At 40.8% G+C, this 24843-nt stretch overlaps 3 protein-coding genes across 5 annotated transcripts in view; all 3 read left to right on the top strand.

Annotated features, from left to right (window-relative positions):
• The window catches only part of pls3 (plastin 3 (T isoform)), a 42122-nt gene extending 38608 nt beyond the window's left edge, over positions 1–3514 (top strand). The window contains exons 14-16 of the mRNA XM_010898828.4: positions 923–1046; positions 1241–1365; positions 2972–3514. Coding sequence (XP_010897130.1) covers positions 923–1046; positions 1241–1365; positions 2972–3104 — 382 coding nt within the window. The 3' untranslated portion in view covers positions 3105–3514. The remainder of the gene's footprint in view (positions 1–922; positions 1047–1240; positions 1366–2971) is intronic.
• Positions 3515–6094: 2580 nt separating this feature from the next.
• Positions 6095–12534, top strand: cnga2b (cyclic nucleotide gated channel subunit alpha 2b). Its single transcript, XM_010898850.3, has 7 exons — positions 6095–6164; positions 7768–7880; positions 8074–8193; positions 8302–8475; positions 8758–8865; positions 9213–9319; positions 10643–12534. Exons 2-7 carry the CDS (start codon positions 7774–7776, stop codon positions 12055–12057), a joined length of 2031 nt encoding a protein of 676 aa, XP_010897152.3. The 5' UTR covers positions 6095–6164; positions 7768–7773; the 3' UTR covers positions 12058–12534.
• Positions 12535–18666: 6132 nt separating this feature from the next.
• nup62l (nucleoporin 62 like) lies at positions 18667–24742 on the top strand. 3 transcript variants are annotated; one of them, XM_010898826.4, is made up of 13 exons: positions 18667–18784; positions 19256–19562; positions 19696–20102; positions 20452–20526; positions 20677–20790; positions 20908–21021; positions 21149–21272; positions 23253–23397; positions 23548–23597; positions 23989–24123; positions 24209–24320; positions 24416–24482; positions 24560–24742. In XM_010898826.4, the coding sequence occupies exons 2-13, from the start codon at positions 19264–19266 to the stop codon at positions 24649–24651; spliced, it is 1734 nt and encodes a 577-aa protein (XP_010897128.2). In that variant the 5' UTR covers positions 18667–18784; positions 19256–19263; the 3' UTR covers positions 24652–24742. The 3 variants fall into 3 exon arrangements, with proteins under 3 accessions (XP_010897128.2, XP_010897127.2, XP_010897129.2); XM_010898825.3 differs by lacking the exon at positions 18667–18784 and adding an exon at positions 18797–18839; XM_010898827.4 differs by lacking the exon at positions 18667–18784 and adding an exon at positions 18878–18984.
• The last annotated feature ends 101 nt before the right edge of the window (positions 24743–24843 follow it).

Here is a 24843-nt window from a genome sequence, read left to right as displayed (position 1 = left end):
CCTAGATGGCTAACTAACTTTCTCAATACCACAGAAACGTAATGTGAAAATGTTATGGTCGTTTATTATCATTAAAATACATGGCAAGAGGATAGCTACACATTTTCCTAACGTACAGATTGAAAGTAAATGTGACTAAAAGATTTAGACAATATTTTCTCCAGATAACATAAATATGCAGCTCAATCTAGCTTTGCATTGTTCTGGATAGTTCTTTTTTGTTTTGTTACTCTGCTAAGCATGAAGTGGGTGGTAGGTCAACTAGAATTCCCAGTTCATCTGCTCTCACTCATGATTGATTTTCAGTATATCATGTTTGTAAAGGACGTGGTAAGGCACTGTAGAAAAAAGGTTTTATAAAGCATCAGGCAACAGCACTGGAATATTTGTGTATTTTTCATAGTTACTCTTAATCAGAATTGCCCTAAATTTGCTGAGTACATTTACCTATAGCCAATATTTGATTATAATAGTATTAGACAAAATCTGGGGACAGAATACAAAAAAATCTAGCTAAAGTTGACATACTATACACTATATGGTGAGCATATGAGATGAAGGGTATATTATGGATTAATTTACAGTTTGCATACAGATTTACATTTCCGTCTTGATAGTACATCAATCTAGAGATTACAAAGTTTTGGGAATAGTTTAATGCGACTGTTTATTTAAGTTACCAGTTTAGAGGAGGTTTGATGTGACTAGCATAGTCCTGTTAGTCTCTGTGGGACAGAAGGGCAGTTGCTCAGGGTTAAAGCATGGGGGAAGAAACTCTTCCGATGGTAAGATTGTTTTGGTCAGGATTGATAGATCTTGATGAATAACTGAAGTGTTTACTCTTGACTGGCCTTCACTGATTATTTTCTGACCACCACATGCTGCCAAGTGCCCCAGTATGCAAACTTGATATTGTTCCTAGATATACATTGAATGTACTGGAGGACTTGGGAGATGGACAGAAGGCTAATGATGACATAATTGTCAAATGGGTCAATACAACCTTGTCAGAGGCAGGAAAAACAACCAAGATCTCAAGCTTCAAGGTTTGTCAAGCTTTATTTATCTTTTATGGTATTTATGTCTTTCTTCTGACAGAAAATGTAGTATATATCTGTTATATGGTGACAGTTTAACAAACCAGCCTACCTAACCTCATGCCACAAATTCTGACTATGTGCTCATATCATTTATGAAATCATTATTTGACACAGTGTGTCCACTACCTTTTAATTGTCAGGACAAGGAAATCAGCACCAGTTTAGCAGTGGTGGACCTGATTGATGCCATCCAACCAGGCAGCATCAGCTATGAACTGGTCAAGACTGGCAGCCTCTCAGCTGAAGACAAGCTAGAGAACGCCAAGTAAGACTTTTCCCAATTGATCAGACAAACAATCATAGTGGGATAGTGATCTGAATAAATGAGGGGGTTTCATTTTATTCTGCTGTGATTCAGCAAGTATTTCAGCAAGTAAAGGTACATCAAAACATGAGTGGTATAGAGAACAACTACTTTATCTGCAAATAAACTTTATTGGGAAATATACAAATTATCTTGAGTTCTGAGTAATGGCACATCCACAGACATTACATTTTTCTGTCAAGGTTTGTTGTGTACAAAGATTGATATTTTTTACATCAGATTCATAGTTTTTGCTGGACTGTGTAAGCGGAGCCGGCTTAGAAGAGCGAATGTCACTGACTGACTGACTGACTACCCCTTGTTAAATAGCCTAGTGATTAGAGACCCGGACTACAGAACAATAGGTCCCGCGGTAGACTCCCGTCAGACCTATTACTAAAGATGTATCATTGCTTACCAAGACCTACAGTACCGTGTGCATCCCACATGTTATCCTGAGATTCTGGCGGATGTAAATTCTAAATGAGTGAGTTGCTGCTGAGTCATCTACTCTGGATAGTCATCTACTAGGAGTCATTTGAAACGTTATCGATAGACCTCCAAAGACACTCCCTATTTCCAAACTGAGATAAAGGCGAAGTTTGAGTAAAACAGATAATTATTCGCTGAAGGCCTTATCAAGATAAACCTGTTTCATACTTTTTTAGTACTTTTAGTCCTAAGGAGAGCCACCCAAAGCACTGCAACATGCAAAACTAACTCAGCACTTCAATACAGGATAACCAAGACAGTATATATATTTATGCCGAATTCATGGCTGCAAATTAGATAATGGAATTATTTGTGTGTTAGTACTCCTGTTGTCTGGAATCTGGCCCAGTGTGGGGCGGGAGGTAGTTTACCAGGTAGAGCATCTGACCCAGTGTTTAATATATAAAGAGAGTATCACAATTACAGTACAAGTATCAAAAATAAGATTTCTGGAAATTCAAGATGTTTGCAAGAGCAAAGATGTAAGCAGAAGGGAGGAAAATGCAAGAGAGGCCTTTCCCAAACTCCACTCTGGTTTATATCCCCTAACTAAAGGTACGTGGGTTGGTTTACTGACCTAAGGATCACAAAACTAGTCCTGAAGAATTAACCCCTTATCATATAGAGACACATTCCAATGTATGCTTCCTGACACCATATTGGAAAACAGAGTGATCTACTCATGGGTTCAGCATAGGTGATTAAGGCGCATGACCTTAGGTTCTGTAGTCAGACCAGAGATTATGTAACATAAACATTCTGATAAAAGAACATGACCAGACACAGTATACGCTAGTAAAGGACAACTGAGGACATCATTATAAATGGCTGTACTAAATACTGAAGTAAATGTTTTGGTTCCTTCACCTAAAGTTTAAAACATGAAATGTGGATGGGTTGTGTATATATAACAAACATAAATATATTATGTAGAAGCATAAATGTATAATGGGGTTACGAGGACATTTATATGCAAACATTGTACATACAAATTCATCATATAGGGATGTCTGAGAACTTTTCAGACAAGACAGTGCTGATCAGTTGCATTAAACAACCCATTTCCACTCTTTAGATATGCTGTCTCTATGGCGAGGAAGATCGGAGCTCGTGTGTATGCTCTTCCAGATGACCTGGTGGAGGTCAAGCCCAAGATGGTGATGACTGTGTTTGCGTGCTTGATGGGCCGGGGGATGAAGAGGGCTTAACAGGCTTGATATGCCACTTGGCATTGCCACACAACTTCCCACATGATATTTGCGTGATGAAGGGCCACCCGGGAATGAAGAAAGGCGTGTGGAAGAAAATAATGTTACCAAAAGACATTAAGACCCTTTGCAATCAAAACCTAATGTTTTGTGTGTTGGTTTTTAACCACATTTTGAGCGACAGAATATTATGCAGTCTTATATAAGGTAAGCCCATGACAAAAAGTTACTGATGAATAATGTTACAGAGGACATCTCAGTATGTTAATTTTCAATATTCAACACTATCTCAATACATGTGTCAGAATTGTATGGTATGTTTATTTTTCTTTGAGTATTTGTACCTGACTCGATTGTTACAACTACAGTATCTTGTTGATGTTTACACTACAACACATTCATAACATCTGTTACATGGTGAATAAAAAATATTTAATTTGGACAAAATGAAATGGAGGTGTAGGTATTTTACCAGACCTTTCCTCCTCTCCCTAACTGAAATGCATGCATATTTTTACAGCTGTTAACGGCTGCCTATCTCTATACAGAAGCCATAAAGTCAAACCTTAATGACCAAGCCTGAAGGTTATTCTCTGTGTACTCCTGTATTTACTTAATTTGTTTATTTCTTGGGATTATGTCTAGCTAGTAAGCTGAGAGCAGCTGGGTGTCTGTCTGGCTTTTTGTATTGGACTATAGGTGTCTGCCTTATTACTCTGGAAGAAGCTGAGATCACTGTTTGGTTCTCCTGGTTGTGCAGTGCCTTTTTTGTTTTTCTGTAACCACATTAAGGTTTCCTCTTATTCTTTTGTATCCAACATTACCAAAAATATATCCTAAACATTTTCTGCATTTAAGAGCTGTTCTTTGTAGTCCATAGTTACCATTCCAATGCGTTTTGGTCTATCATGTACATGTCTGAAGGGCTTTATATATATAAAGAAAACAATAAATATGAAAATAAACAATGTGTAAAAAAGAAAACGTCTTTTTACTTAAAACGTAACCTTACATATTAAGTTTTATACACTGGGGGAAATTATCTCAGTTCGTAGAATATATTCTGTCCTTTGACAAGCAGACAATGTAGTGATCTGTAGTTGTGTTTCCCTGTGTTCATTGTGTGTTTTGGGAGCCCTGAGTGGATGTGACCTCTGAACTCTCTGCTTGCAGGTTAATCTCTTCAGTCTGAGTGAAGGGATTTTGCTATTGCACCGAACAAGACCGTACAATATGCCTATGTGCATTGTTTACTTTCTTAATATACCTTCCTGCTGCAGTTTTTTTTCTTTCCTACCGTTCTAATCCGTACAGTAACAGCACATTGTTGTACTGGAGTGCAGCTACAATATCTCACAAAAGTGAGTACACCCCTCACATCTTTGTAAATATTTCATATCTTTTCACTGAAGAAATGACACTGCTACAATGTGAAGTAGCGAGTGTACAGTGGCTGTCCCCTCAAAATAACACAACACACAGCCATTAATGTCTAAACCTCTGGCAACAAAAGTGAGTACACCCCTAAGTGAAAAGATGGGGAGCTACAGTTCATTGAGGGAACCATGAATGCCAACATGTACTGTGACAAACTGAAGCAGAGCCTGATCCCCTCCCTTTGGAGACTGGCCCGCAGGGCAGTATTCCAACATGATAACGACCACAAACACACCTCCAAGACGACCACTGCCTTGCTAAAGAAGCTGAGGGTAAAGGTGATAGACTGGCCAAGCACGTCTCCAGACCTAAACCCTATTGAGCATCAGTGGGGCATTCTCAAACAGAAGGTGGGGGAGCGCAAGGTCTCTAACATCCACCAGCTCCATGATGTCATTATGGAGGAGTGGAAGAGGACTCCAGTGGCAACCTGTGAAGCTCTGGTGAACTCCATGCCCAAGAGGGTTAAGACAGTGCTGGAAAATGATTGCGGCCACACAAAATATTGACACTTTGGGCCCAATTTGGATATTTTCAGGGGTGTACTCACTTTTGTTGCCAGCGGTTTAAACATTAATGGCTGTGTTGTTATTTTGAGGGGACAGCAAATTTACACTGTTATACAAGCTGTACGCTCACTAATTTACAATGTAGCAAAGTGTAATTTCTTCATTGTTGTCACAAAACTGTGAGGGGTGTACTCACTTGTGAGATACTGTATGTTATCTGTTGTACCTAATACCACCCTAACTCATATGTAGTTGGATGGATGTATTTGTTGTCCTCACAGAGGTGCTTTGGTTTTAGTGGAGTTGTGATTAAACTGTGGGGAACCCAGATAGCAGATGGTTGGACACTGACTGTTCACTGGTCTGAATCCTGAGCAGATGCTGTGCCTGCCATCAAACACAGGCTCCCCCAGGGTTTCTAAGCACCCTCTTCTGTCTCTCAGTGTTCACTAAGTGGAGACTGTCGGCTACAGTCTGTCAGCTCTGTGAGCTAGAAAGAAATGACAAGGGGATGGCAGGTAGCCCTCACGGGCTTCGTTACCTGGATTTACAGGCACATCCTTCTAAATTGGGGTAATGTGTACTTTTTAGTGAGTTATTAAGTGAAAGCATCAACAGAGCCAAAAGGAATCTGAGTGAATTCAAAGGGAGGTGGAGTGACTGTCACCCGCTTGAGGGGACTTGATGATCAGACAAAACTCTCTTGGTTCTTGATCCTCCCGCAATGACGGAGAGGCTACACCCCTGAACGCTCTCCCTATCCCCGCCCTCTTTACCTCATCCCCTTTTTTTCCCATCCCGCCCAGCCTCCAGTCTGTCCTCTACTGATGAATGAGGCAAGTCCTTACGCTTTCCACAGGTGAAGAAAGGGAACGTCAGAGGTAAAAAAAAAAAAACCTAAAGCATCAAACAACTAAAGGAGAAAGGCAGAGGGATGAAATATGTTACATGCTACTTGCTGTGAAGATACTTTTATTTGGCTAAATGTGGTATAACCTCACACGAGTAATGTGCCTGCTGCCGTTACGTCTTTGCAACGGATCCACTGGTTATAGATGATCTCTGGCTGTGAGATGGCTATCAGGACTGTACTGAGTGACTGAAGGCAAACAGGGTGAGTAACCACCTACTGTACCAGAGAACTTAAATGGATCTGTGTTTACAATCACCATTGTCTTCATTCCTTTCCTCTATCCATCAGAAATGTTATATGGGCAAAAAACTTACCTGCATGTATCACAGTGTTAGAGTAGCATTTATCTCTGTGTACACTAGTATTTATCACTGTTACTGTAGCATTTATAACTATGTTGTTGTAGCATGTATCACGGTGTTGCTGTAGCATTTTATAACAGGGTTTTTGTAGCACTTATCACAATGTTACTGTAGTATTTATCACTGTTACTGTAGCTTGTATATATTAAACGATATGAACTGTTGCACACCTCAGACGTTAGTAGAGTTGCTGAATATCAGAGAATAACATGAAGGAAAAAAAAAAAAAAGAGTTGAACACTGTATTAAAGGCCAAATGATTTATACCTGTCAGTCAGTCATTACCTACACTGCCTCAAGTGATGAAAATCACCTGTTGTCTGCTATGATGTCAAGAACATGGTCCAGTGGGACACCACTCTGACTGGCTCACTGAGCAAAGCACTGTGCCTTATGCCGACTGTGTTTCCCCTAATGATCCACCAATTAGTAAAACATTGGCAACAGTTGTCTAAACACAACTATTATATGTCTGCCTTAGCTTTTTGTTTGCCATTCATGACGTTAATACCACTCTTACCAATTCTCTTCGTGCTACCAGATATGTCAGAATGGGTGATTTGGTTATGTTAGGCTGCAAGGTACTGGTTTATGGCAAATTATTTTAAGAGGCAAAATCAGAGAATCACGCCCGAGTAATGTGCCTCCCCTAGTCATTTCAAAATCTGTCTGAAACCTGAAACATATTTTCCCAAAATGACTTTTAAATGACTCCCTTTTGCATGTGGAAAGCCTGAATTATTTTAATTATTCCATGTTTTGTTTGAGGTAATGTCTGTAAGTAGTTAAATATATTAAAAAATAATTAGATAAGGGGATTATATGCTCAATGTGGTGTAGGCTACTGCATTTCTCTTTTCTCAGAAGCGATCTTTCTGGCATAAGTATAGTGGGGTTAGGTGGATCATAGTGTCAACGTAACATATTTTTGCTTTCAGCCGTCCAACGTTGCAATGAGGATGAGTAAAGTTTTGCCATTTTAACAGGTTTCCTATAATTTGCCATCAGGGGTAGGTTGGGTACACTTGCTTGGATTATTTCCCTTAATGGGTGGGAGGAGCCTGGCTGGAGGTAGTGCTGGCTGATAACTATGGTTGCTATGGGTTTTGAAACGGTCACCACGGCGACAACAGCCTGTCTCTGGGGCCCCAGATGAGGGACTGTGGCAGGCAAGTAGTCCCAGTCCTCTGTCCCTCTGCTCTAATCTGTCAAACACTCCACAAACAATGAAAATACTTACCAAATCAGGCCTGTAGTTGTTGTCTGCCCCAAGCAGTACACCGCTGAAACATAACGCCATATATCCTGCCAACACACCCTCCACTATGATTAGTTACTATGAAAAGCTTAGAAATGTTGTCAAGTTGTGGGGGATTCTAGGGGATTTGAAAGCACATGCAATGGAAAGACTCAGTTTTTCTACTTGTAAATTGAAAATTCAGCTGAAAATGACAGGCCAGGTGGCTGACAGGGACCTGTCCCCGAACCGTCTCTCGGTGAAGTCCACCATGGAGGAGGAGCCAGAGAGGGGGAGAGCTGACAGTACTCTGAGCAGGTGGGTTCGGAAGAGGCCTGGATATGGTTGTAGCTCTATAATTCTACAGTTTTGTTTGATGGTTCCTAAATGTTTATGTACAGCTCTTTTCTAACTGCTAATCAGAGACTCAAATGGTAATTCTCGGTGCTCCCAAATGTGAACCTATTCCAGTCAAGAGTGAGTCTCTTATGTGTCTACGTCTGTCTTCTAGAGTGCCATCAGCATGTGGTCAGGATAACGATGACACTTCCTCAGAGCTGGCACGGGTGGCCGAACTCGACAGGGGAAACAACTCCAGGAACTCTCTTCGAGGACGGGGTGCTCTGTCTAGGTACATCCTGTCTTCTCAGCAATAGTAGCTTCCGGAACTCACTGCTAATATTGACATTAATTCATGCAAACTTAGCCACCTCTCTCTCGCGCACTCCCTCTCTCACAGGTTGGTGAGTTTGGTGGTGATTCTGAGGGAGTGGGCACACAGGAGCCTTCTAGAGGAGGAGGAGCGACCAGACTCTTTCTTGGAACGCTTCCGTGGCCCTGAGCTAAGGACTGCCCCTAGTCGTGTCAGCAATACCCAGCCTGACGCTAATGGAAAGACCAAAGGGATGTTTAGGTATTCCTGCCTTTCTGTGATGATTCTTCAAAACCACTATAAACTGCTCTGAATTCTAGTATAGCAATATTTAATAAAAATCACTAATTTGTTTTGGGGGTTAACCCAAAAGGACCATATTTGATGTACACTATAGGCTTATATAAGTTACTGAATCATCATTAAAGCAAAACAGTGTGCCTCTGTTTAATGGTTAGTGTTTCAGACACACCCACCCTAGCAGGAGAAACAAAAGAGGCTGTTCAATGTCATTTAACAAGAACATTTCTCTCTTTATCTCAGGAAGAAATGGGAAGTGTTCATTGTGTCTCCGTCAGATGACATGTACTACCGCTGGCTGTTTGTTATTGCTACTGCTGTTCTCTACAACTGGATCTTCATTGTGGCTAGGTAGTTGGTCCACAGTTCTACATAAATGTTTGGTCTTATACATTTCTAATATTTCCTAATTGATTACTGAAGAAAATAACTTATAAATGCCACACAAGCTTAGTCCATCTGTCATGACCCATCAAAACCCAAAATATAACCTTGTTTTACTCTGTAAACACTGAATGTAAAAAACTGTGCTTGGTCTCAGTGAAACATGGTTGAAACTGAAATGTTTATATGTTAGTATTTTATTTCTCTAAACCCACCTGTCAGCTTTCAACTAAAACATAGTTGGGGTATTTGCTTTGTTACCGTAAAATGTCGGATCCCTGTTTTAAGTAGTGTCTTTTATATTTTGTCTGTAGAGCATGCTTTAACCAACTGCAGACAAGCAATTACATCTGCTGGTTGGTGCTGGACTATCTTTCAGACTTCGTGTACATCTTGGACACCTGTGTCAGACTTCGTACAGGTATCACTTTCATTTATAGCCTTAAACCAGGTCCTAGCTGGAGAATGAACAAACAAATGACATAGTATACAGTAAACACAATTATTGGTATGCTAGATATAGATGAGCCTAAAAGTCAATTAAAAAAATAACACAGATAACAAGCGATATTGGTATTGCCAACATGTAGAGTATGTTGTACTTCATTCATGATTTCTCAAATTTTACCTTGTGTCGGAATTATCAGTGACCTTTTTTTCAGTACTTTTTGTGTTTATCATAACTGATAACAATACTGAGCCTTTTCCTGTTATATTCTGAAATGTTCTGAAATGTTGATTATTTTGGTCAATTAACCAATTAACCAGAGCATCCAGGTATTTGGCAAAAATGTCCTGGTGATTGGTGGTTCATTGTGCGGTCACCAGGACCAGTACAAGCAAAACAGCCCTGTAACATGATCGATCCCCCACCATATTTTACAATAGGCAGGAGGCAATTGTTTTCATACCTATTCCTTTTGGCCCAAAATATCCTTCTTGTGTGTATGGCCAAAGAGCTCTAGTTTTATCTCATCATAGCACACTGTTCAAATCCAGGATCCAGTGCTATTTAGCAAACTTCAGATGCATGCATTTGTTAGTTGCTCTTAATAAAGATTTTTTTCTGGCACCCCTTCCCAACTGGCGTGGAGGTTGGATCTAAATGTACAATTGGAATCTTGTTGCATCCAAACTGAAGGCAAGTTCTGTTACTCTGCTGCTGTGCCCATTGGATTCTTCTTTGTCTCCCTAAGTATCATCCAAGATGAAATTGCATCCTCTACGGGCAGGTTGACCATTGTTTTACTGGTTGTGAACATCTTAATTGTTGCCTGTATACTGGTTAGAGTTATACTTTGTTTTTAGTGTATTTTTCCTGATTCATGAAGGTCAACAACCATTTGTTCTATTTTCATTTGTGACTTTTCCTTTCCCCCTGGTGATGGAGAAATTGCTTTTACCTGCATTACCTATTTTTTTATATGCCTTTGAAACATTATAATTAAAAGTAGTAGAATGTTAATCCAGATTTGATTTTCTGGCACCCCTAAAGATCTTTGTAAATAAAATTAATAATTTGACACCCTTTCAGGAAAGAAAATAAATTACAGGTTTTCTCTGAGCAGTTATATTAACATAAAATATGTTTTACCATCATGTGCATATGATATAGCTCATTACCTGTGTTGTTTGTCTTTGTCAAGGGAGGTGACTATGTTTAGCTGTTTTTCTTCTTTACTATGAGATGATTGACAAACTGCTCATATGGTCCTGCTAATGGCACACATTCTTCATATCATAGGGTTTCTGGAGCAGGGTTTGCTTGTGAAAGACCTCTCCAAGCTGAGGGACAGCTATATCCGCACATTTCAGTTCAAGCTGGATGTGGTGTCCATTCTACCCACTGACCTGGCTTACATAATAACAGGAATCCACACCCCAGAGCTCCGATTCAACCGCCTGCTGCACTTCCCCCGCATGTTTGAGTTCTTTGATCGCACTGAGACACGCACCAACTACCCCAACATCTTCCGCATCTGTAACTTAGTGCTCTACATCCTGGTCATCATTCACTGGAATGCTTGCATTTACTTTGCTATTTCAAAGTCCCTCGGGTTTGGCTCTGATACCTGGGTATACCCCAACATCTCCAACCCTGAGTACAGCTCACTGACCCGGGGCTACGTCTACTGCCTGTACTGGTCCACTCTCACCCTCACCACTATTGGAGAGATGCCCCAACCTGTAAGGGATGAGGAGTATCTTTTTGTGGTCTTTGACTTCCTTGTTGGGGTGCTGATCTTCGCCACCATTGTGGGTAATGTTGGCTCCATGATTGCCAACATGAATGCCACGCGTGCAGAGTTTCAGGCCCGAATTGATGCCATCAAACACTACATGCACTTTCGCCGGGTCAGCAAGGAGCTGGAGGCACGCGTAATTAAGTGGTTTGACTACCTTTGGACTAATAAAAAAGCAGTGGACGAGCAGGAAGTGTTGAAGAACTTGCCCAACAAATTGCAGGCCGAGATTGCCATCAATGTGCACCTGGAGACCCTGAAGAAAGTGCGTATCTTTCAGGACTGTGAGGCTGGACTGTTGGTGGAGCTGGTGCTGAAACTCCGTCCACAGGTCTACAGTCCAGGGGACTACATCTGCCGCAAAGGAGACATAGGGAAGGAGATGTACATCATCAAAGAGGGGAAGCTGGCAGTGGTGGCTGACGATGGGGTGACACAGTATGCCCTTCTCACCTCCGGCAGCTGCTTCGGAGAGATAAGTATCCTCAACATCCAGGGCAGCAAAATGGGCAACCGTAGGACGGCCAATATCCGCAGCATCGGTTACTCTGACCTCTTCTGCCTCTCTAAGGATGACCTGATGGAGGCAGTGACTGAGTACCCTGACGCCAAGAAGGTGCTGGAGGAGAGGGGGAAGGAGATCCTAATGAAGGAGGGCCTGCTAGATGAGAATGCAGAAAGTGGCAGACTCGGTGGGGAGGACACTGAGGAGAAAGTGGAGAGGCTGGAGTCCTCGCTGGATACCCTGCAGACACGCTTTGCGCGCCTCCTCAGTGAGTACACGGCAACGCAGCAGCGTCTGAAGCGGCGCATCACCAACCTTGAGCGGCAGCTTTGCCACACGGGCTGCGGGACTCTATCAGAGGCAGACTTCTCAGACGTAGAGGAAGAAGCTGGGGCAGGCACTGCAAACTGATGGGGAACAGTGGTGAGCGCACTGATCTTACTGATCAAACCTGAAGAATGCCTGCAACCGTGGCAATTGGTCTAACACTTTTGAGCACTTTCAAATGTATAAGTGTTTGCACAAATGTACAATGAACGTCCTTCCTTATAAGAAAAGGCATCACATATTAACCTGATGACAGTTGGGTTAAAGGTTAAGGCTTGGTATTCTATGAGTTCAGCGCTAAAATAAGATGAAGAGTTGTAGAATATAGGGAGGGAGTATAGGGTATAGAGTCAGGGTAAAGAGTATAGAGTCAGAAAAGAGATGTGTTTCTCTGTAGATAAAACACTGCTACAGAAGCACAGCTGGTGTCTGGCCTTAGAAAAATGGTTGTAGGACAGGTGGTAGAGCAACAGGGGTTCAGGTGTACACACAAAGTAATATGCAGTAATTATTTACATCATTACCCTCAAAGATAGCTTGACAAGAGAACAGATAGCAGCACAGAGGATTATATACAACATACTGTACATTGCCTTTAACTAACAGCACTGCAACTGTTACCTAATGATGCCAGCACCAGAACAGTCTCCCAGAATATATTAGTCAGTTTCTGGTGGGGTTCATGTTCTAGAAGACTTGTTATGATTTATTGGGTTCCCAGAGGGCACTGATCCAGTTATAACATGAAAAATGTCCTCTCTAATGCAGTTGGGGCCATGTCTAGTCATTTTCCCCCTATAATTAAACAGGCTCATTGTGGGGCTCAGTATAGTCCTGTGTTCACATTTAACCTGGCTCCTTCAGGGCTTTTTGAGCATCACCAAAGTATCATGCTTGTCATTTGCTTTTAATGGGGAATTTCAGAGTATATCTGGGATGCTGGCCGTGTAGGCAGAGGTGCAAAGAAAAAGGCAAATATCAGACTGGCCAATAAAAAGAAAAGATTACGATGGGCAAATGAACGCAGACACTGGACATAGGAAGATTGGGGGGGGGGGGGGGGGGGCCAGCATCCCCAAGTCGCCTTTTCACTGTTGATGTTGAGACTGGTGTTTTGCGGGTACTATTTAATAAAGCTACCAGTTGAGGACTTGTGAGGCATCTGTTTCTCAAACAAGACACGCTAATGTATTTGTCCTCATGTTCAGTTGTGCACTGGGGCCTCCTAATCCTCTTTCTATTCTGGTTAGAGACAAATTGCACTGTTCTGTTAAGGGAGTAGTACACAATGTTGTACGAGTTCTTGAGTTTATTGGCAATTTCTTGTATGGAATAGCCTTAATTTCACAGAACAAGAATAGACAGACAGGTTTCAGAAGAAAGTTCTTTGTTTCTGGACATTTTGAGTCTGTAATCAAACCCACAATTGCTGATGCTTTAGATATTCAACTAGTCTAAAGAAGGCCAGTTTTATTGCTTCTTTAAACAGCACAGCTGTTTTCAGCTGTGCAAACATGATTGCAAAATGGTTTTCTAATGATCACATAGCTTTAAAATGATTAACTTGGATTAGCATCTACATACAGTGAGGGAATAAAGTATTTGATTCCCTGTTGATTTTTTCACATTTGCCCACTGACAAAGAAATGATCAGTCTATAATTTTAATGGTAGGTTTATTTGAACAGTGAGAGACAGAATAACAACAACAAAAATCCCCCAAAACGCATGTCAAAAATGTTATGAATTGATTTGCATTTTAATGAGTGAAATAATTATTCGACCCCTCTGCAAAACATGTCTTAGTACTTGGTGGCAAAACCCTTGTTAGCAATCACAGAGGTCAGATGTTTCTTGTAGTTGGCCACCAGGTTTGCACACATCTCAGGAGAGATTTTTTCCCACTCCTCGTGCAGACGTTCTCCAAGTCATTAAGGTTTCGAGGCTGACGTTTGGCAGCTCGAACCTTCAGCTCCCTCCACAGATTTTCTATGGGATTAGTGGCTTCTTGAGCCACTCCTTTGTTGCCTTGGCCGTGTGTTTTGGGTCATTGTCATGCTGGAGTACCCATCCACGGCCCATTTTCAATGCCCTGGCTGAGGGAAGGAGGTTCTCACCCAAGAATTGATGGTACATGGCCCCATCCATCGTCCCTTTGCTGCGGTGATGTTGTCCTGTCCCCTTAGCAGAAAAACATGTTTGATGGCGGGGATGGTGTTCTTGGGGTCACAGGCAGCATTCCTCCTCCTCCAAACAGGACAAGTTGAGTTGATGCCAAAGAGCTTTGGTCTCATCTGAACACAACACTTTCACCCAGATTTACTCTGAATCATTCAGATGTTCATTGAGAAACTTCAGACGGGCCTGTACATGTGCTTTCTTGAGCAGGGGGACCTTGCAGGTGCTGCAGGACTTCAGTCCTTCACGGCGTAGTGTGTTACCACTTGTTTTCTTGGTGATTATGGTCCCAGCTGCCTTGAGATCATTGACAAGATCCTCCCGTGTAGGTCTGGGCTGATTCCTCACCGTTCTCATGATCATTTCAACTCCACGAGATGAGATCTTGCATGGAGCCCCAGACAGAGGGAGATTGTCAGTTTTTTTCTTCCATTTGCGAATAATCGCACCAACTGTTGTCACCTTCTCACCAAGCTGCTTGGCAATGGTCTAGTAGCCCATTCCAGCCTTGTGTAGGTCTACAATCTCCTTTTGAGAGTGTGCTCCTAATCTCAGCTCGTTACCTGTATAAAAGACACCTGGGAGACAGAAATCTTTCTGATTGAGAGTGGATCAAATACTTGCATAAAAATGCATCAATCCATTTATTTAAAAAACTACATTGTTTTTTCTGGATTTTCTTTTGTTGGTTTTTCTGTCTCTCGCTATTCAAATAAACATACCATTAAAATTATAGACTGATCATTTCTTTGTCAGTGGACAAACGTACAAAATCAGTAGGGGATACAATTTAAGATCTCACATAGACCGCACTACTAGATTATGCTCAAGCGATGCTTCTAAAGGGAATGTTGCACTAGGCCCTAACCTGTGTAGCTTCTGCTCTGGTATCTTTGAGAACTTCTCTGAGGTCCTCAAATGGGTCCAATAGACCAATTTGGTTTTTAAATTATCTTTATGTTTTGGAAAAAGAGTGCTCCTCTTCTGCACCTCTAAGTCTATTAATTAGAAATATTTGGCACCATAATTTAATTCTGAATTACATGTAATAATGTGCTTCCATTCCAATGCTATGCCTGTGGTTCTGTATTCTGGTCTATCACCTGAGCAATGGGGGACAGGTGTATGAGTGTATTTGGTTTAATATAATTTTTGGTTTATTTATTTTATTTCTAATTATCTGTGGTGTCTGTACAGTACTATGCTCTGTCTTTTATTTATTTTTATAAAGAATTAACAACACACCTGAAATTCTGTTCTTGTGGTAAATAAGCACTCATTCAAAGTAAAAATGTGGGCAGCCTAAAAATGCACATGGTACATTATTTCAATGTTTAATTTGATTAATTTTCAGTATTTAGTTTATTTAATGATTTGATTTATTTTTTTAGCCTCAGAAAAGGACATTTAAAACAATTATGTTGTGAATTGGAAGTTTTATACTAAATGCAAGATAAATTACCGTAGGAAGTTAATTTGCATTCTTGGATACTTTTTGGACACTGATCCAGTGTATCCTGAAACAGCCAGATTGGTATTTTGGGGTGAGTAGGAGTAAGTGCATTACATTGTCTGTGCTTTTGGTTGAGGCTGTAATAACCTCTCATCCACTGGAATGTTCACAATTCACCCTCTTCCAACCTTGAAAAGCATTCTGCGTTGAAAGACCAAATGGTGCACAGATCCACCAAGGAAAGTTGTGACTGACTGGGATTTATTAGATTAGATTTAACTTAATTTTCATTGAACAATACGAGTACAGTACAACGAAATGCAGTTTGCGTCTAACCAGAAGTGCAAATAGAGGAGTGCAGATAAATTTACAAGTAAATGTATGTACAAATGCAATGTATAGGTGTGCAATTAATGCAAATACATTATATATGGCAATTCTGAATGTGCAGTGGAAAATTTACAAACTTACAGACAATGTACAGGTATTACTTGTAACATATGTTACAATAAGAGCAGTTAATAAAGCTCAAACCACCTGACTACCATCTGATCAAGTTCCAGAACTCTTAGTAGAGACCATATTAGAGCAATTTAACTGTCATTAACATTACATTTAAATGAAAATTACAATGTTGATGTCTCAGGAGAGTCCTATATAATATTAATGAAATTATTGATGTGCACATCAGCACCATTTGGGAGAATTCTATAATGCAAAAACTGGACTGTTGGAATTAAGCCAATTTTAAATGTTATGGATAGTAAAAAAGGGTTTGGTTGAACACAGATATTAAAGTAATATCCCATTATTACTCTGAATAGGATAATTGCCTGTTATAGATGGTACAAAAAAAATAATATCCTGACGTGTTGTCATTTGGAATGTTGTTGAAACGTCAGCCGAAGGCTTATTGGCTTAGTAATGCAAATCTACAGCTAGTCTGAATTTCATGCAGGGCCATAAGTGTATCTCAAATGTATTTGCCCCCTTGTATCTTTCCACATTTTGTGTTAAAACATTTAAAATGTAAACAAAACACAAACATCTGTCCATGTCTAAATGAGAAATTAAAATCTACAAGTTGTTATACATTAATGAACAGAAGAAAAACTACATCATGAAGACAAAGCCCCATTCAAAGTAAATCTGGAATTTGTTTCTGCAAAAGCACAAATCAGGGGTAGGATACAAAACAATTTCCAAGGCATTGAAGAGAATATGGCAAAACTGTTAATCTGTCTAAAACATGCGTCAATAAACTGAGTATGCAGGTGAGAGGGGCACCAGTCAGAGAGGCCACCAAGAGTCACTCAAAAGGAGTAATAGCCTTCCATGGCTGAGCTGGTAGATACTGTTACAGTAGCCTGGGTGCTTCACAAAAGTGGCCTTTTAGGGAAAGTGGAAAAAAGAAAACCATTGTTGAAAAAAACGATCTTAGCAAGAGTTTACCAGAAGCAGGTGGGAGACTCAAGCCAAAGAGGTTTCTTTGGTCTGATGAGACCAAAATTGAGCTTTTTGGCCTCAATGCTAAGAGCTATGTTTGACACGAGTTTAACACTGCACATTATTCTAAAAACACTTCACCAAAAGTGAACCAGGGCAGTGGCAGCATCAAGCTGAGGCTGCTTCTCTGGTTCAGGGCATGGAAAGCTTGTGAACATAGAGGACAAAATAGATGCAGCAAAGAACCCAGAAATCATGAATGAAAACCTTCTAAAGTCTGCAAGAGACCTGGGACTTGGCAGAAGATTTAACTTTCAGCAGTACGATGACCCCAAATACACAGCCAAAGCAATGTTAGAGTGGCTTAAAAGCAGTATGGTCAATGCCCTAGAGTGGCCAGTTTAAAGCCTGGCCCTCAGCCAATTGAGAATATGTGGACAGAGTTGAAAATTGTTGTTTCACCAACAATGAGCAGTATTGCAATGAAGAATGGACAAAGATAGCTATGTTCAGATGTGCAAAGCTGGTAGAGATGTATATACTGCCAAAGATTTCTCTACTAATATTTAACTAAAGGGGATGAAAACTTATGCAATCAAATATTTAGCTTTATATTTGCAATTGATTTAGAATAAACTGTAGATTTAATTTTTTACATTGACATAACTTAAGTTTTTGTGTTGATTAGTGGCAAAACCCCCTCATTTGAATCAATTTTGACTTCATGTGGTAATAGAATAAAATCTGGAAAACTGCAATGGGATGAATACATTTTAGAGCCTAATTTTTTAAACCAAATATTGTAACCAAATATGCAAATGAGAATATGCAGACCAGAAGCCTCTTTTACAGACTAGCCCTGCATGAACAAGTCAAAATACACAACCACATCAGCACATAACTACGGCCTAGACTTTATTAATACAATGGAAAGGAGAATGGTTTAATTTGGAAATTATTGCATTAATTATTATTGAATGGGAATTATTAGTTGCAGTATGGTGCTGCCATAGAAAGACACAAATAGAATAATGGTTGCAGCAACAGCTCAGTGTTCAACACTACAACTCCCGCCAGGCTCTATAGTGGAGGACCCTGGGACTAAAAACTTTTCCCCCATCCAGACCTGGTGAGGATTGGCAGCAGCACAGGGATGCCTCAGGGGTTTGTGCATAATCCCCACCTGTAGTCCTTGTTCACCCACGACAGTGTGGCAAAGCACAATCCCAACATCATAATCATGTTTACAGACAACTTGACAACACAGAAGTGGTAGGCCTGATTTGATTAGACATCATGTAAGGAGGTCAGGGACCTGGCAGTGTGGTAAACAATCTCTTCCTCCATGTAGTAAAACAAACAAGCTGATTGTGGATTACATAACATAAATTAGAATTGGAACAGATAAGACACTGTGTATATACTATATTCCTTATGTTGACACCTTCCATGTTCAATTTTATGTATTTTATTAACCTAAATTAGTATTTTCGGGAAGGGGAAAACAATTTAGTCGACACCATTTATTCGTGAAGCGAATAATTAAAAAAACAATTTTAAAAAACGATTTGTAGTTCTATCTCTATACTCCATGACAGCAGATGGCGCTCCCCAGGTCGGACGTCTGAAGACCTACCGGTACTACTGTCTTCGCAACCAATAAAAGTCCTCGTTGACAGTGCGCGCATTTAGCGTGTGTTTTTTCAATGTAATCTCTTTTTTAAGAGAAGGGAAGGTACGGCACTTGTATTAATTTACACAATTTGTTTAAAGTCAGTGAATGAGTATAGGTATTTAGCTAATTGTTTATTGCTGTTGCTCAATTAAGGGATTTCGTTTGTTAGCTAGCTTGCTATCAGGCATTTTGGTAGAGCGCTAGCTACGCGTTAACATGCTACAGCTAGTATTTTGTCAAGTAACTAGCCACCTACATAGGTTTGTGTAGATACATTAGCTAACTAGCTAACGTACAATAGCAAACTAAACATACATTCTCAACGTCTATATCTTGTTAGTCAGCAAAAAACGACTAGCTTGTTAGCTACCCACGTTAAGTAGCTAGTTAAGTTAGCTAAATCATAAATTCGCTATACAGAGTTCCGAGGCTGGGTAGTTGTTTGATAAACTGAAAGCACAGCACAGTACAATTCAAGTCGTTACGATAGTTGTAAAGCCATTGTATTACTGTCTCGTGTGTCCTTCACAGATAAGAAAATGAGTGGAGGATTCAACTTTGGACAGTCATCCAATACTGGATTCAGCTTTGGAACTCCTAAAACCACAGCGGCACCTGCCCCAGCCACAGGCTTTGGGATGGCAAGTGCTGCACCAGCGAATACAGGTGGTGGTTTTTCTTTTGGAACCCCCAATCCTGCCCAGACCCCAGCAACTGCCCCCCAGAGTTCAGGACTGTTTGCTATGCCCATCCAGGGCAGCACAAACCCAACTGGAGGATTCAGTTTTGGGACTCCTGCGCAGAGCAGTGCCCCTACCGGAGGAGGCTTCTCTTTCGGGTGGGTTTATGTCGTCATTTGCTTGGATGTTTGAATAATTGTAAGAAGAATTAGGAAAACATTAATGATAGATTAATGCCTTTAATGCATTTAGTAGGATTGTAATGAAGACTTTCCCATCTTTTGTCTTTAGGACACCTACTGCGAAACTTAACCTGGGCACACCAGCCACCTCTCAACCAGCACAAACAGGGCTAACTATGGGGATGGCAACCCCCTCTGGGACAGGCTTCAGTCTTGGTGGGGGTCTAGCCACACAAACCAGTGCTGCCTCTACTGGAGGGGGTTTCAGCTTTGGGATCACTGGGGGTCTTGGTGGCGCTGTTGCCCAAACTCAGCCCCAGACCCAATCAGCAGCAACTGCTGGGCTCTCTGTAGGAACTACTACTGCAACCACTCAAATGATGGGGGGAGGGTTTAGTTTTGGTGCAGCTAAGGTCCAGGCCACCACAGCAGCAGCACCTACTGTAACTGCAGGGGGCGGCTTCTCATTTGGTACCAGCACACCTGTCAGCCTCACCATGGGGACCCAGCCCACAGGTGAGTTTTTTTTTTTAACTCTTAGTCTGCTCAGTGGATGTTGTGGGTAACACTTATGAGTTACACTTCATTTTGAGTCCCAATGTCCCTCTCTAATTGTCCCTCTCTAATATATGGTTATACAATCAACAAACGTGTAACATCTGTTGATAGGCAACTGCTTGCTAAGGTTAGGTTTAGAATAAGGTTTAGGGTAAGTGTTGCGATAAAGTTTAGGGTTTGTAAATAGTTTAAATGTTACTGATTGTCAACAGATAATCTAGAGCATTACAGACATTTTTGGGACTCAAAACTGTTACCCACCTAAGTGGTTTGTTTATTCTGAAAACTTTGTTTTTGTTTTCCTAAGGTCTGACTTTGAATTCAACAGCTGCACCAACCACAACCCAGGGTGGAGGATTCGCTTTTGGTGTTAAACCTTCAGGTAAATGGGGATGTTGAAGACACTTGGGTATATGACAGAATTATTCAAATTTCTCTGAAAATGTGATCTCTAAAATGGTACAGGTCTGCATGTTTGTAAACCCCATATGAATGACTGGGTTCATGTTGATCTGTTTCTCGGTCCATAAAGCTACTCTGGCCCCTGCTACAACTGCTCCGGCTGCACAGCCCTCGTTAGGTTCCTCCCTCTTCGCTATACCGATATCAACAGCTGCTCCTGCTACAGTAGCAGCCACAGGCTTTTGTGAGTTTTACTCCATATTAACCAACTCGTAACCAACTCATAATAACGAATGACATTAAACAAAGGTAGGTGTTTTCCAGCACCCAGTGATGTTATTCATTGACTTGTCTGTTGCAGTGGGCGCAGCCCCGACCTCAGCTCCCCCAGCAGCCACCTCAGCGACAGGAAGTACCCTGGGCTTCATGCTCAAGCCCCTGGGAGCCGCCGCCACCTCCGCCCCAACAGGCACAGGTACTGTGTCATCCTGCCGTGTTGTGAGAATTACCACGGCTTGATATTTTTACCTGTTATTGCAGAATACTGTAATGGCTTGTTGGTACAGATTGTTGTATTTCTCACAGTCATTTTTATGTTTTAGTTGCTTCGACCACTGGTACTACCACAGGGTTTTCACTGAGTATGAAACCGTCAGGCGCTCCTGGCATTGGTGCCACAGCCCCCATCACTGGTGTAGCCACAACTATTACTGCTGTTACAGGAAGGTACTGCCGGTTCATTAAAACCACTTCATTATCTCACTACACCTGTATCCTCGACTACTGCATAACTATAAATGCATGTATATGGACTCAACGGCCTAGTTGTTACAGTGAGGAATGTTTACTGTGCACGGGTACAGTGCCTTCGGAAAGTATTCAGACCCCTTCACTTTCTCCACATTTGGTTGTTATTTAAACTAACTTCAGTTTTTTCATGATTGTTATTATGACTGTTAAATATGACAATCACTATCCATCAGTATATCCCATAATGAAAGTCTGTACAAATGTATTGAAAATTAAAAACCTGAAATGTCAGTATTCAGACACTTTACCATGACAGTCCAGACACTCCATTATGGGGTATTGAGTGTAGATAAATAGAATGTCCAAAGCACAACAGCATGTGGAGAATGTGAAGGGGTTTGAATACTTTCTGAAACTGTTTGTGTTTTCATGACCGAGTAACACAGAATTTCTTTGTCTGTTTGGCATGATCTGTGATCGGTGTACCTCAAGCTAACTTAAAGGTGCACTATGCAAGTTTAACGCCATTTTAAAACCACCTATCAGCAGTGAGTTGAATATCGATTGTACAACTCCATTAAGATTTTACACTATCATTACTATGAGTATACTTACCGGTAGGAAGCAGTGTCACCTCCAACAGTTGATGGTGGAGCAATGAACACCGCCTTTTGTTTCAAATGGGGTTAAAGGTGATGGCCCTTTCCATAACTATGGAATACAGAATAAACAAAGTAAACAGTGAAACCAATCAAGACATAATCTAGGCAATTTCTTTGGGTTAGATGCATTCCCCATATTTCGGAGACTCGTTGATGTCTATCTAGCTAACATGAAACTATCATTTTGATGGCGCTAGCTGGAACAATAAAGGCTGTTTATCAATTCCAAGTATGCAAAGAACGTACTTGTGTCCTTGAAGAACGTTCTTGCTAGACCGTGAGGACAGGCCTATCTGGATTGAGATGCATGTGTACTTGGCTATTGTGCAATAACTCTCCACTCTGAGGGCTGTAACCTCCTCATAGTCCCTGAATAAAATATTAATGTGAATATGAACGGCAGAAGGTTGTATGGAGACTAGCCAAAATCATATGACATGTGTATATGACTTTTTTTTAAGTGAAAATCAACTGCAATTCTAAAAAAGCTGCCGCTCTACTGGTCCAGTAATTACTTAACTTAGTTAATGTTAACTAGCCTCTCCACTGCACTGAATAACGTTAGCTAGCTGATCGAAAAGTCTGAGCAAATTTATAAATTTGCCGTTTCTTTAATAAAATAAGCATATATTCAGCGAGTACAATGCCCATTTCTCGTCTCATTTCTTTTCAAATGCTGATTTACAGGTACCGTTTACCTGAAATAAGACAAGTTAAAACTTATTACAGTTGTGGAGTTTTTCTCCTGACATCTTGCCGGGCATTTTAGGCGTACTTGGTAACTTGCGTTCTTTGGATTGGAACCGTACTTGGGCCATGAAAGATTACGTCACATACGGTTCCAATCCAAAGAACGAGTCCAAAGAACAAGTTACCAAAAACGCATAATGTCCGGATGTGTACTTGATCCGCCCCTTTTATCGAGGATGCATGGGTTGGTGACTTGTTCAGCGAGAACGCATCTAAATGTACCCTTGTTTTACTCCATGCTTTCTTATGCTCGCGTTGCTTCAATATATTTTTGCTTCTGGAGCGTTCAGTATAGGCTACATGAACCCAAACAAAGTTTGGCCTTCACCTCACACAACTGCAAGGACGTACATTCCTATGAATGTCCCAACCTTCTATGTTTTACTTGCAACCATGGTTAAGTGATGGTATGCAAGGGTTATCAGGTATTTTAAATGGATAAAGGGTAAAACTACATAATTTCAAACTTTTCCCACACCTTCATAAATATTTTTTTTAATAAATACTGAGTGTGACCTGTTCCTTTACTCCTTCCATTCTCCAGTGCACCTCCAGTGATGTCATATGGCCAATTAGAGGGTCTTATCAACAAGTGGAGTCTTGAGCTGGAGGATCAAGAAAGGCACTTCTTACAGCAGGCTACCCAAGTCAATGCCTGGGACCGCATGCTGGTGGAGAACGGAGAGAAGGTAAACGAACTAGTTAACCATTGTGGCACTTATCCTGGTAACTACCATCTAGGGAGTGCCATTTCCTTAATCTCAAATTAAATGGTCTTTATTTTAACCAATAAGGTCTTGTCCTGGCTAATGTGAAAGCACATGTTCATCTTATAACAGATCACATCACTGCACAGGGAGATGGAGAAGGTGAAACTGGACCAAAGAAGGTAGGAGTTCAGGGCATTGTCATTGTCCCCCCCAGACTCCAGTGAATTTGTGCATACCATTCTATGTATCTGCATTCAGTATGAATGTTGAAGTGAGTTTAGTTTTACAAGTTAGGAACTTCACCAGCACTAGTTAGCAACTTCCTGCAATCTCTACCCATGGCATAATAGTATTCATGAGTTCATTCAACTCTGGAGAAATGTAGTAAGGGCTTCATTGTTCCAATCCTAAATAATCCTTAAAAACCCTTCTAATTTCTCTTAGGGACAGTTTCACAGACTGATTAACCCAAATCATAAAAGATAATTGAGGAATCTGTGCATTTAGAACACGGTGTTACTGTTTTCAGTTATTGTGTGACTTTGATCTTCTGCTCTCGACCTGCTCCAGGCTGGACCAGGAGCTGGACTTTATCTTGTCACAACAGAAGGAGTTGGAAGATCTTCTGTCCCCACTGGAGGAGTCCGTCAAAGAACAGAGTGGAACAATCTATATGCAGAATGCAGATGAGGAACGTGAAAGAACGTAAGGTTTTACCAAAAGGCTTTCTGATGAACAATGCACACGGATATGTGATTTGCGTTGGTAATAACTCAATCTATTTTGGAAGGTACAAGCTTGCAGAGAATGTGGACGCCCAGCTGAAGAGGATGTCCCAAGACCTGAAGGAGATCATTGAACACCTGAACACATCCAGTGGACCAGCTGATACTAGTGACCCGGTGAGAAAGAAAATGGACTGTCTACTGACAGTTTGCTACTGGTGCCTTCACAGATCTATTTCTAGGTAATCTAACTATGCCATCTTTTCTTTTAGCTTCAGCAGATCTGTAAAATTCTCAATGCTCACATGGATTCTCTTCAATGGATTGACCAAAACTCAGGTCAGTATTTAACCTAGTAATTAATAGTTTTACTTAATACATTTGTTTAAATATTAATATTCTCTTGTTTCCTTTAGTGCTTCTACAAAGAAGGGTTGAGGATGTGTCCAAGCTATGTGATAACCGACGTAAAGAGCAGGAGAAGACTTCTCGCATTACATTTGATTGAATTGTAAAGTCTCAAACGCTATTGTCAGTGTGCATTATGCAGTTTTGTTTTAATGCAAATATATTTTTCAGTAATAAAGATGTGCTTTTAATGCAGCATACATTTTATTGAAATACTAAGGTGGGCTGTTATACCCTTTCTGTATTTCCCACATTAGGTGCTCATGTGACTAAACACATTCTATTCCTTTTG

This window comes from Esox lucius, chromosome 7 (assembly GCF_011004845.1).
Source record: "Esox lucius isolate fEsoLuc1 chromosome 7, fEsoLuc1.pri, whole genome shotgun sequence".
Lineage (NCBI taxonomy): Eukaryota > Metazoa > Chordata > Actinopteri > Esociformes > Esocidae > Esox > Esox lucius.
This window is presented reverse-complemented; position numbering and strand designations above follow the sequence as displayed.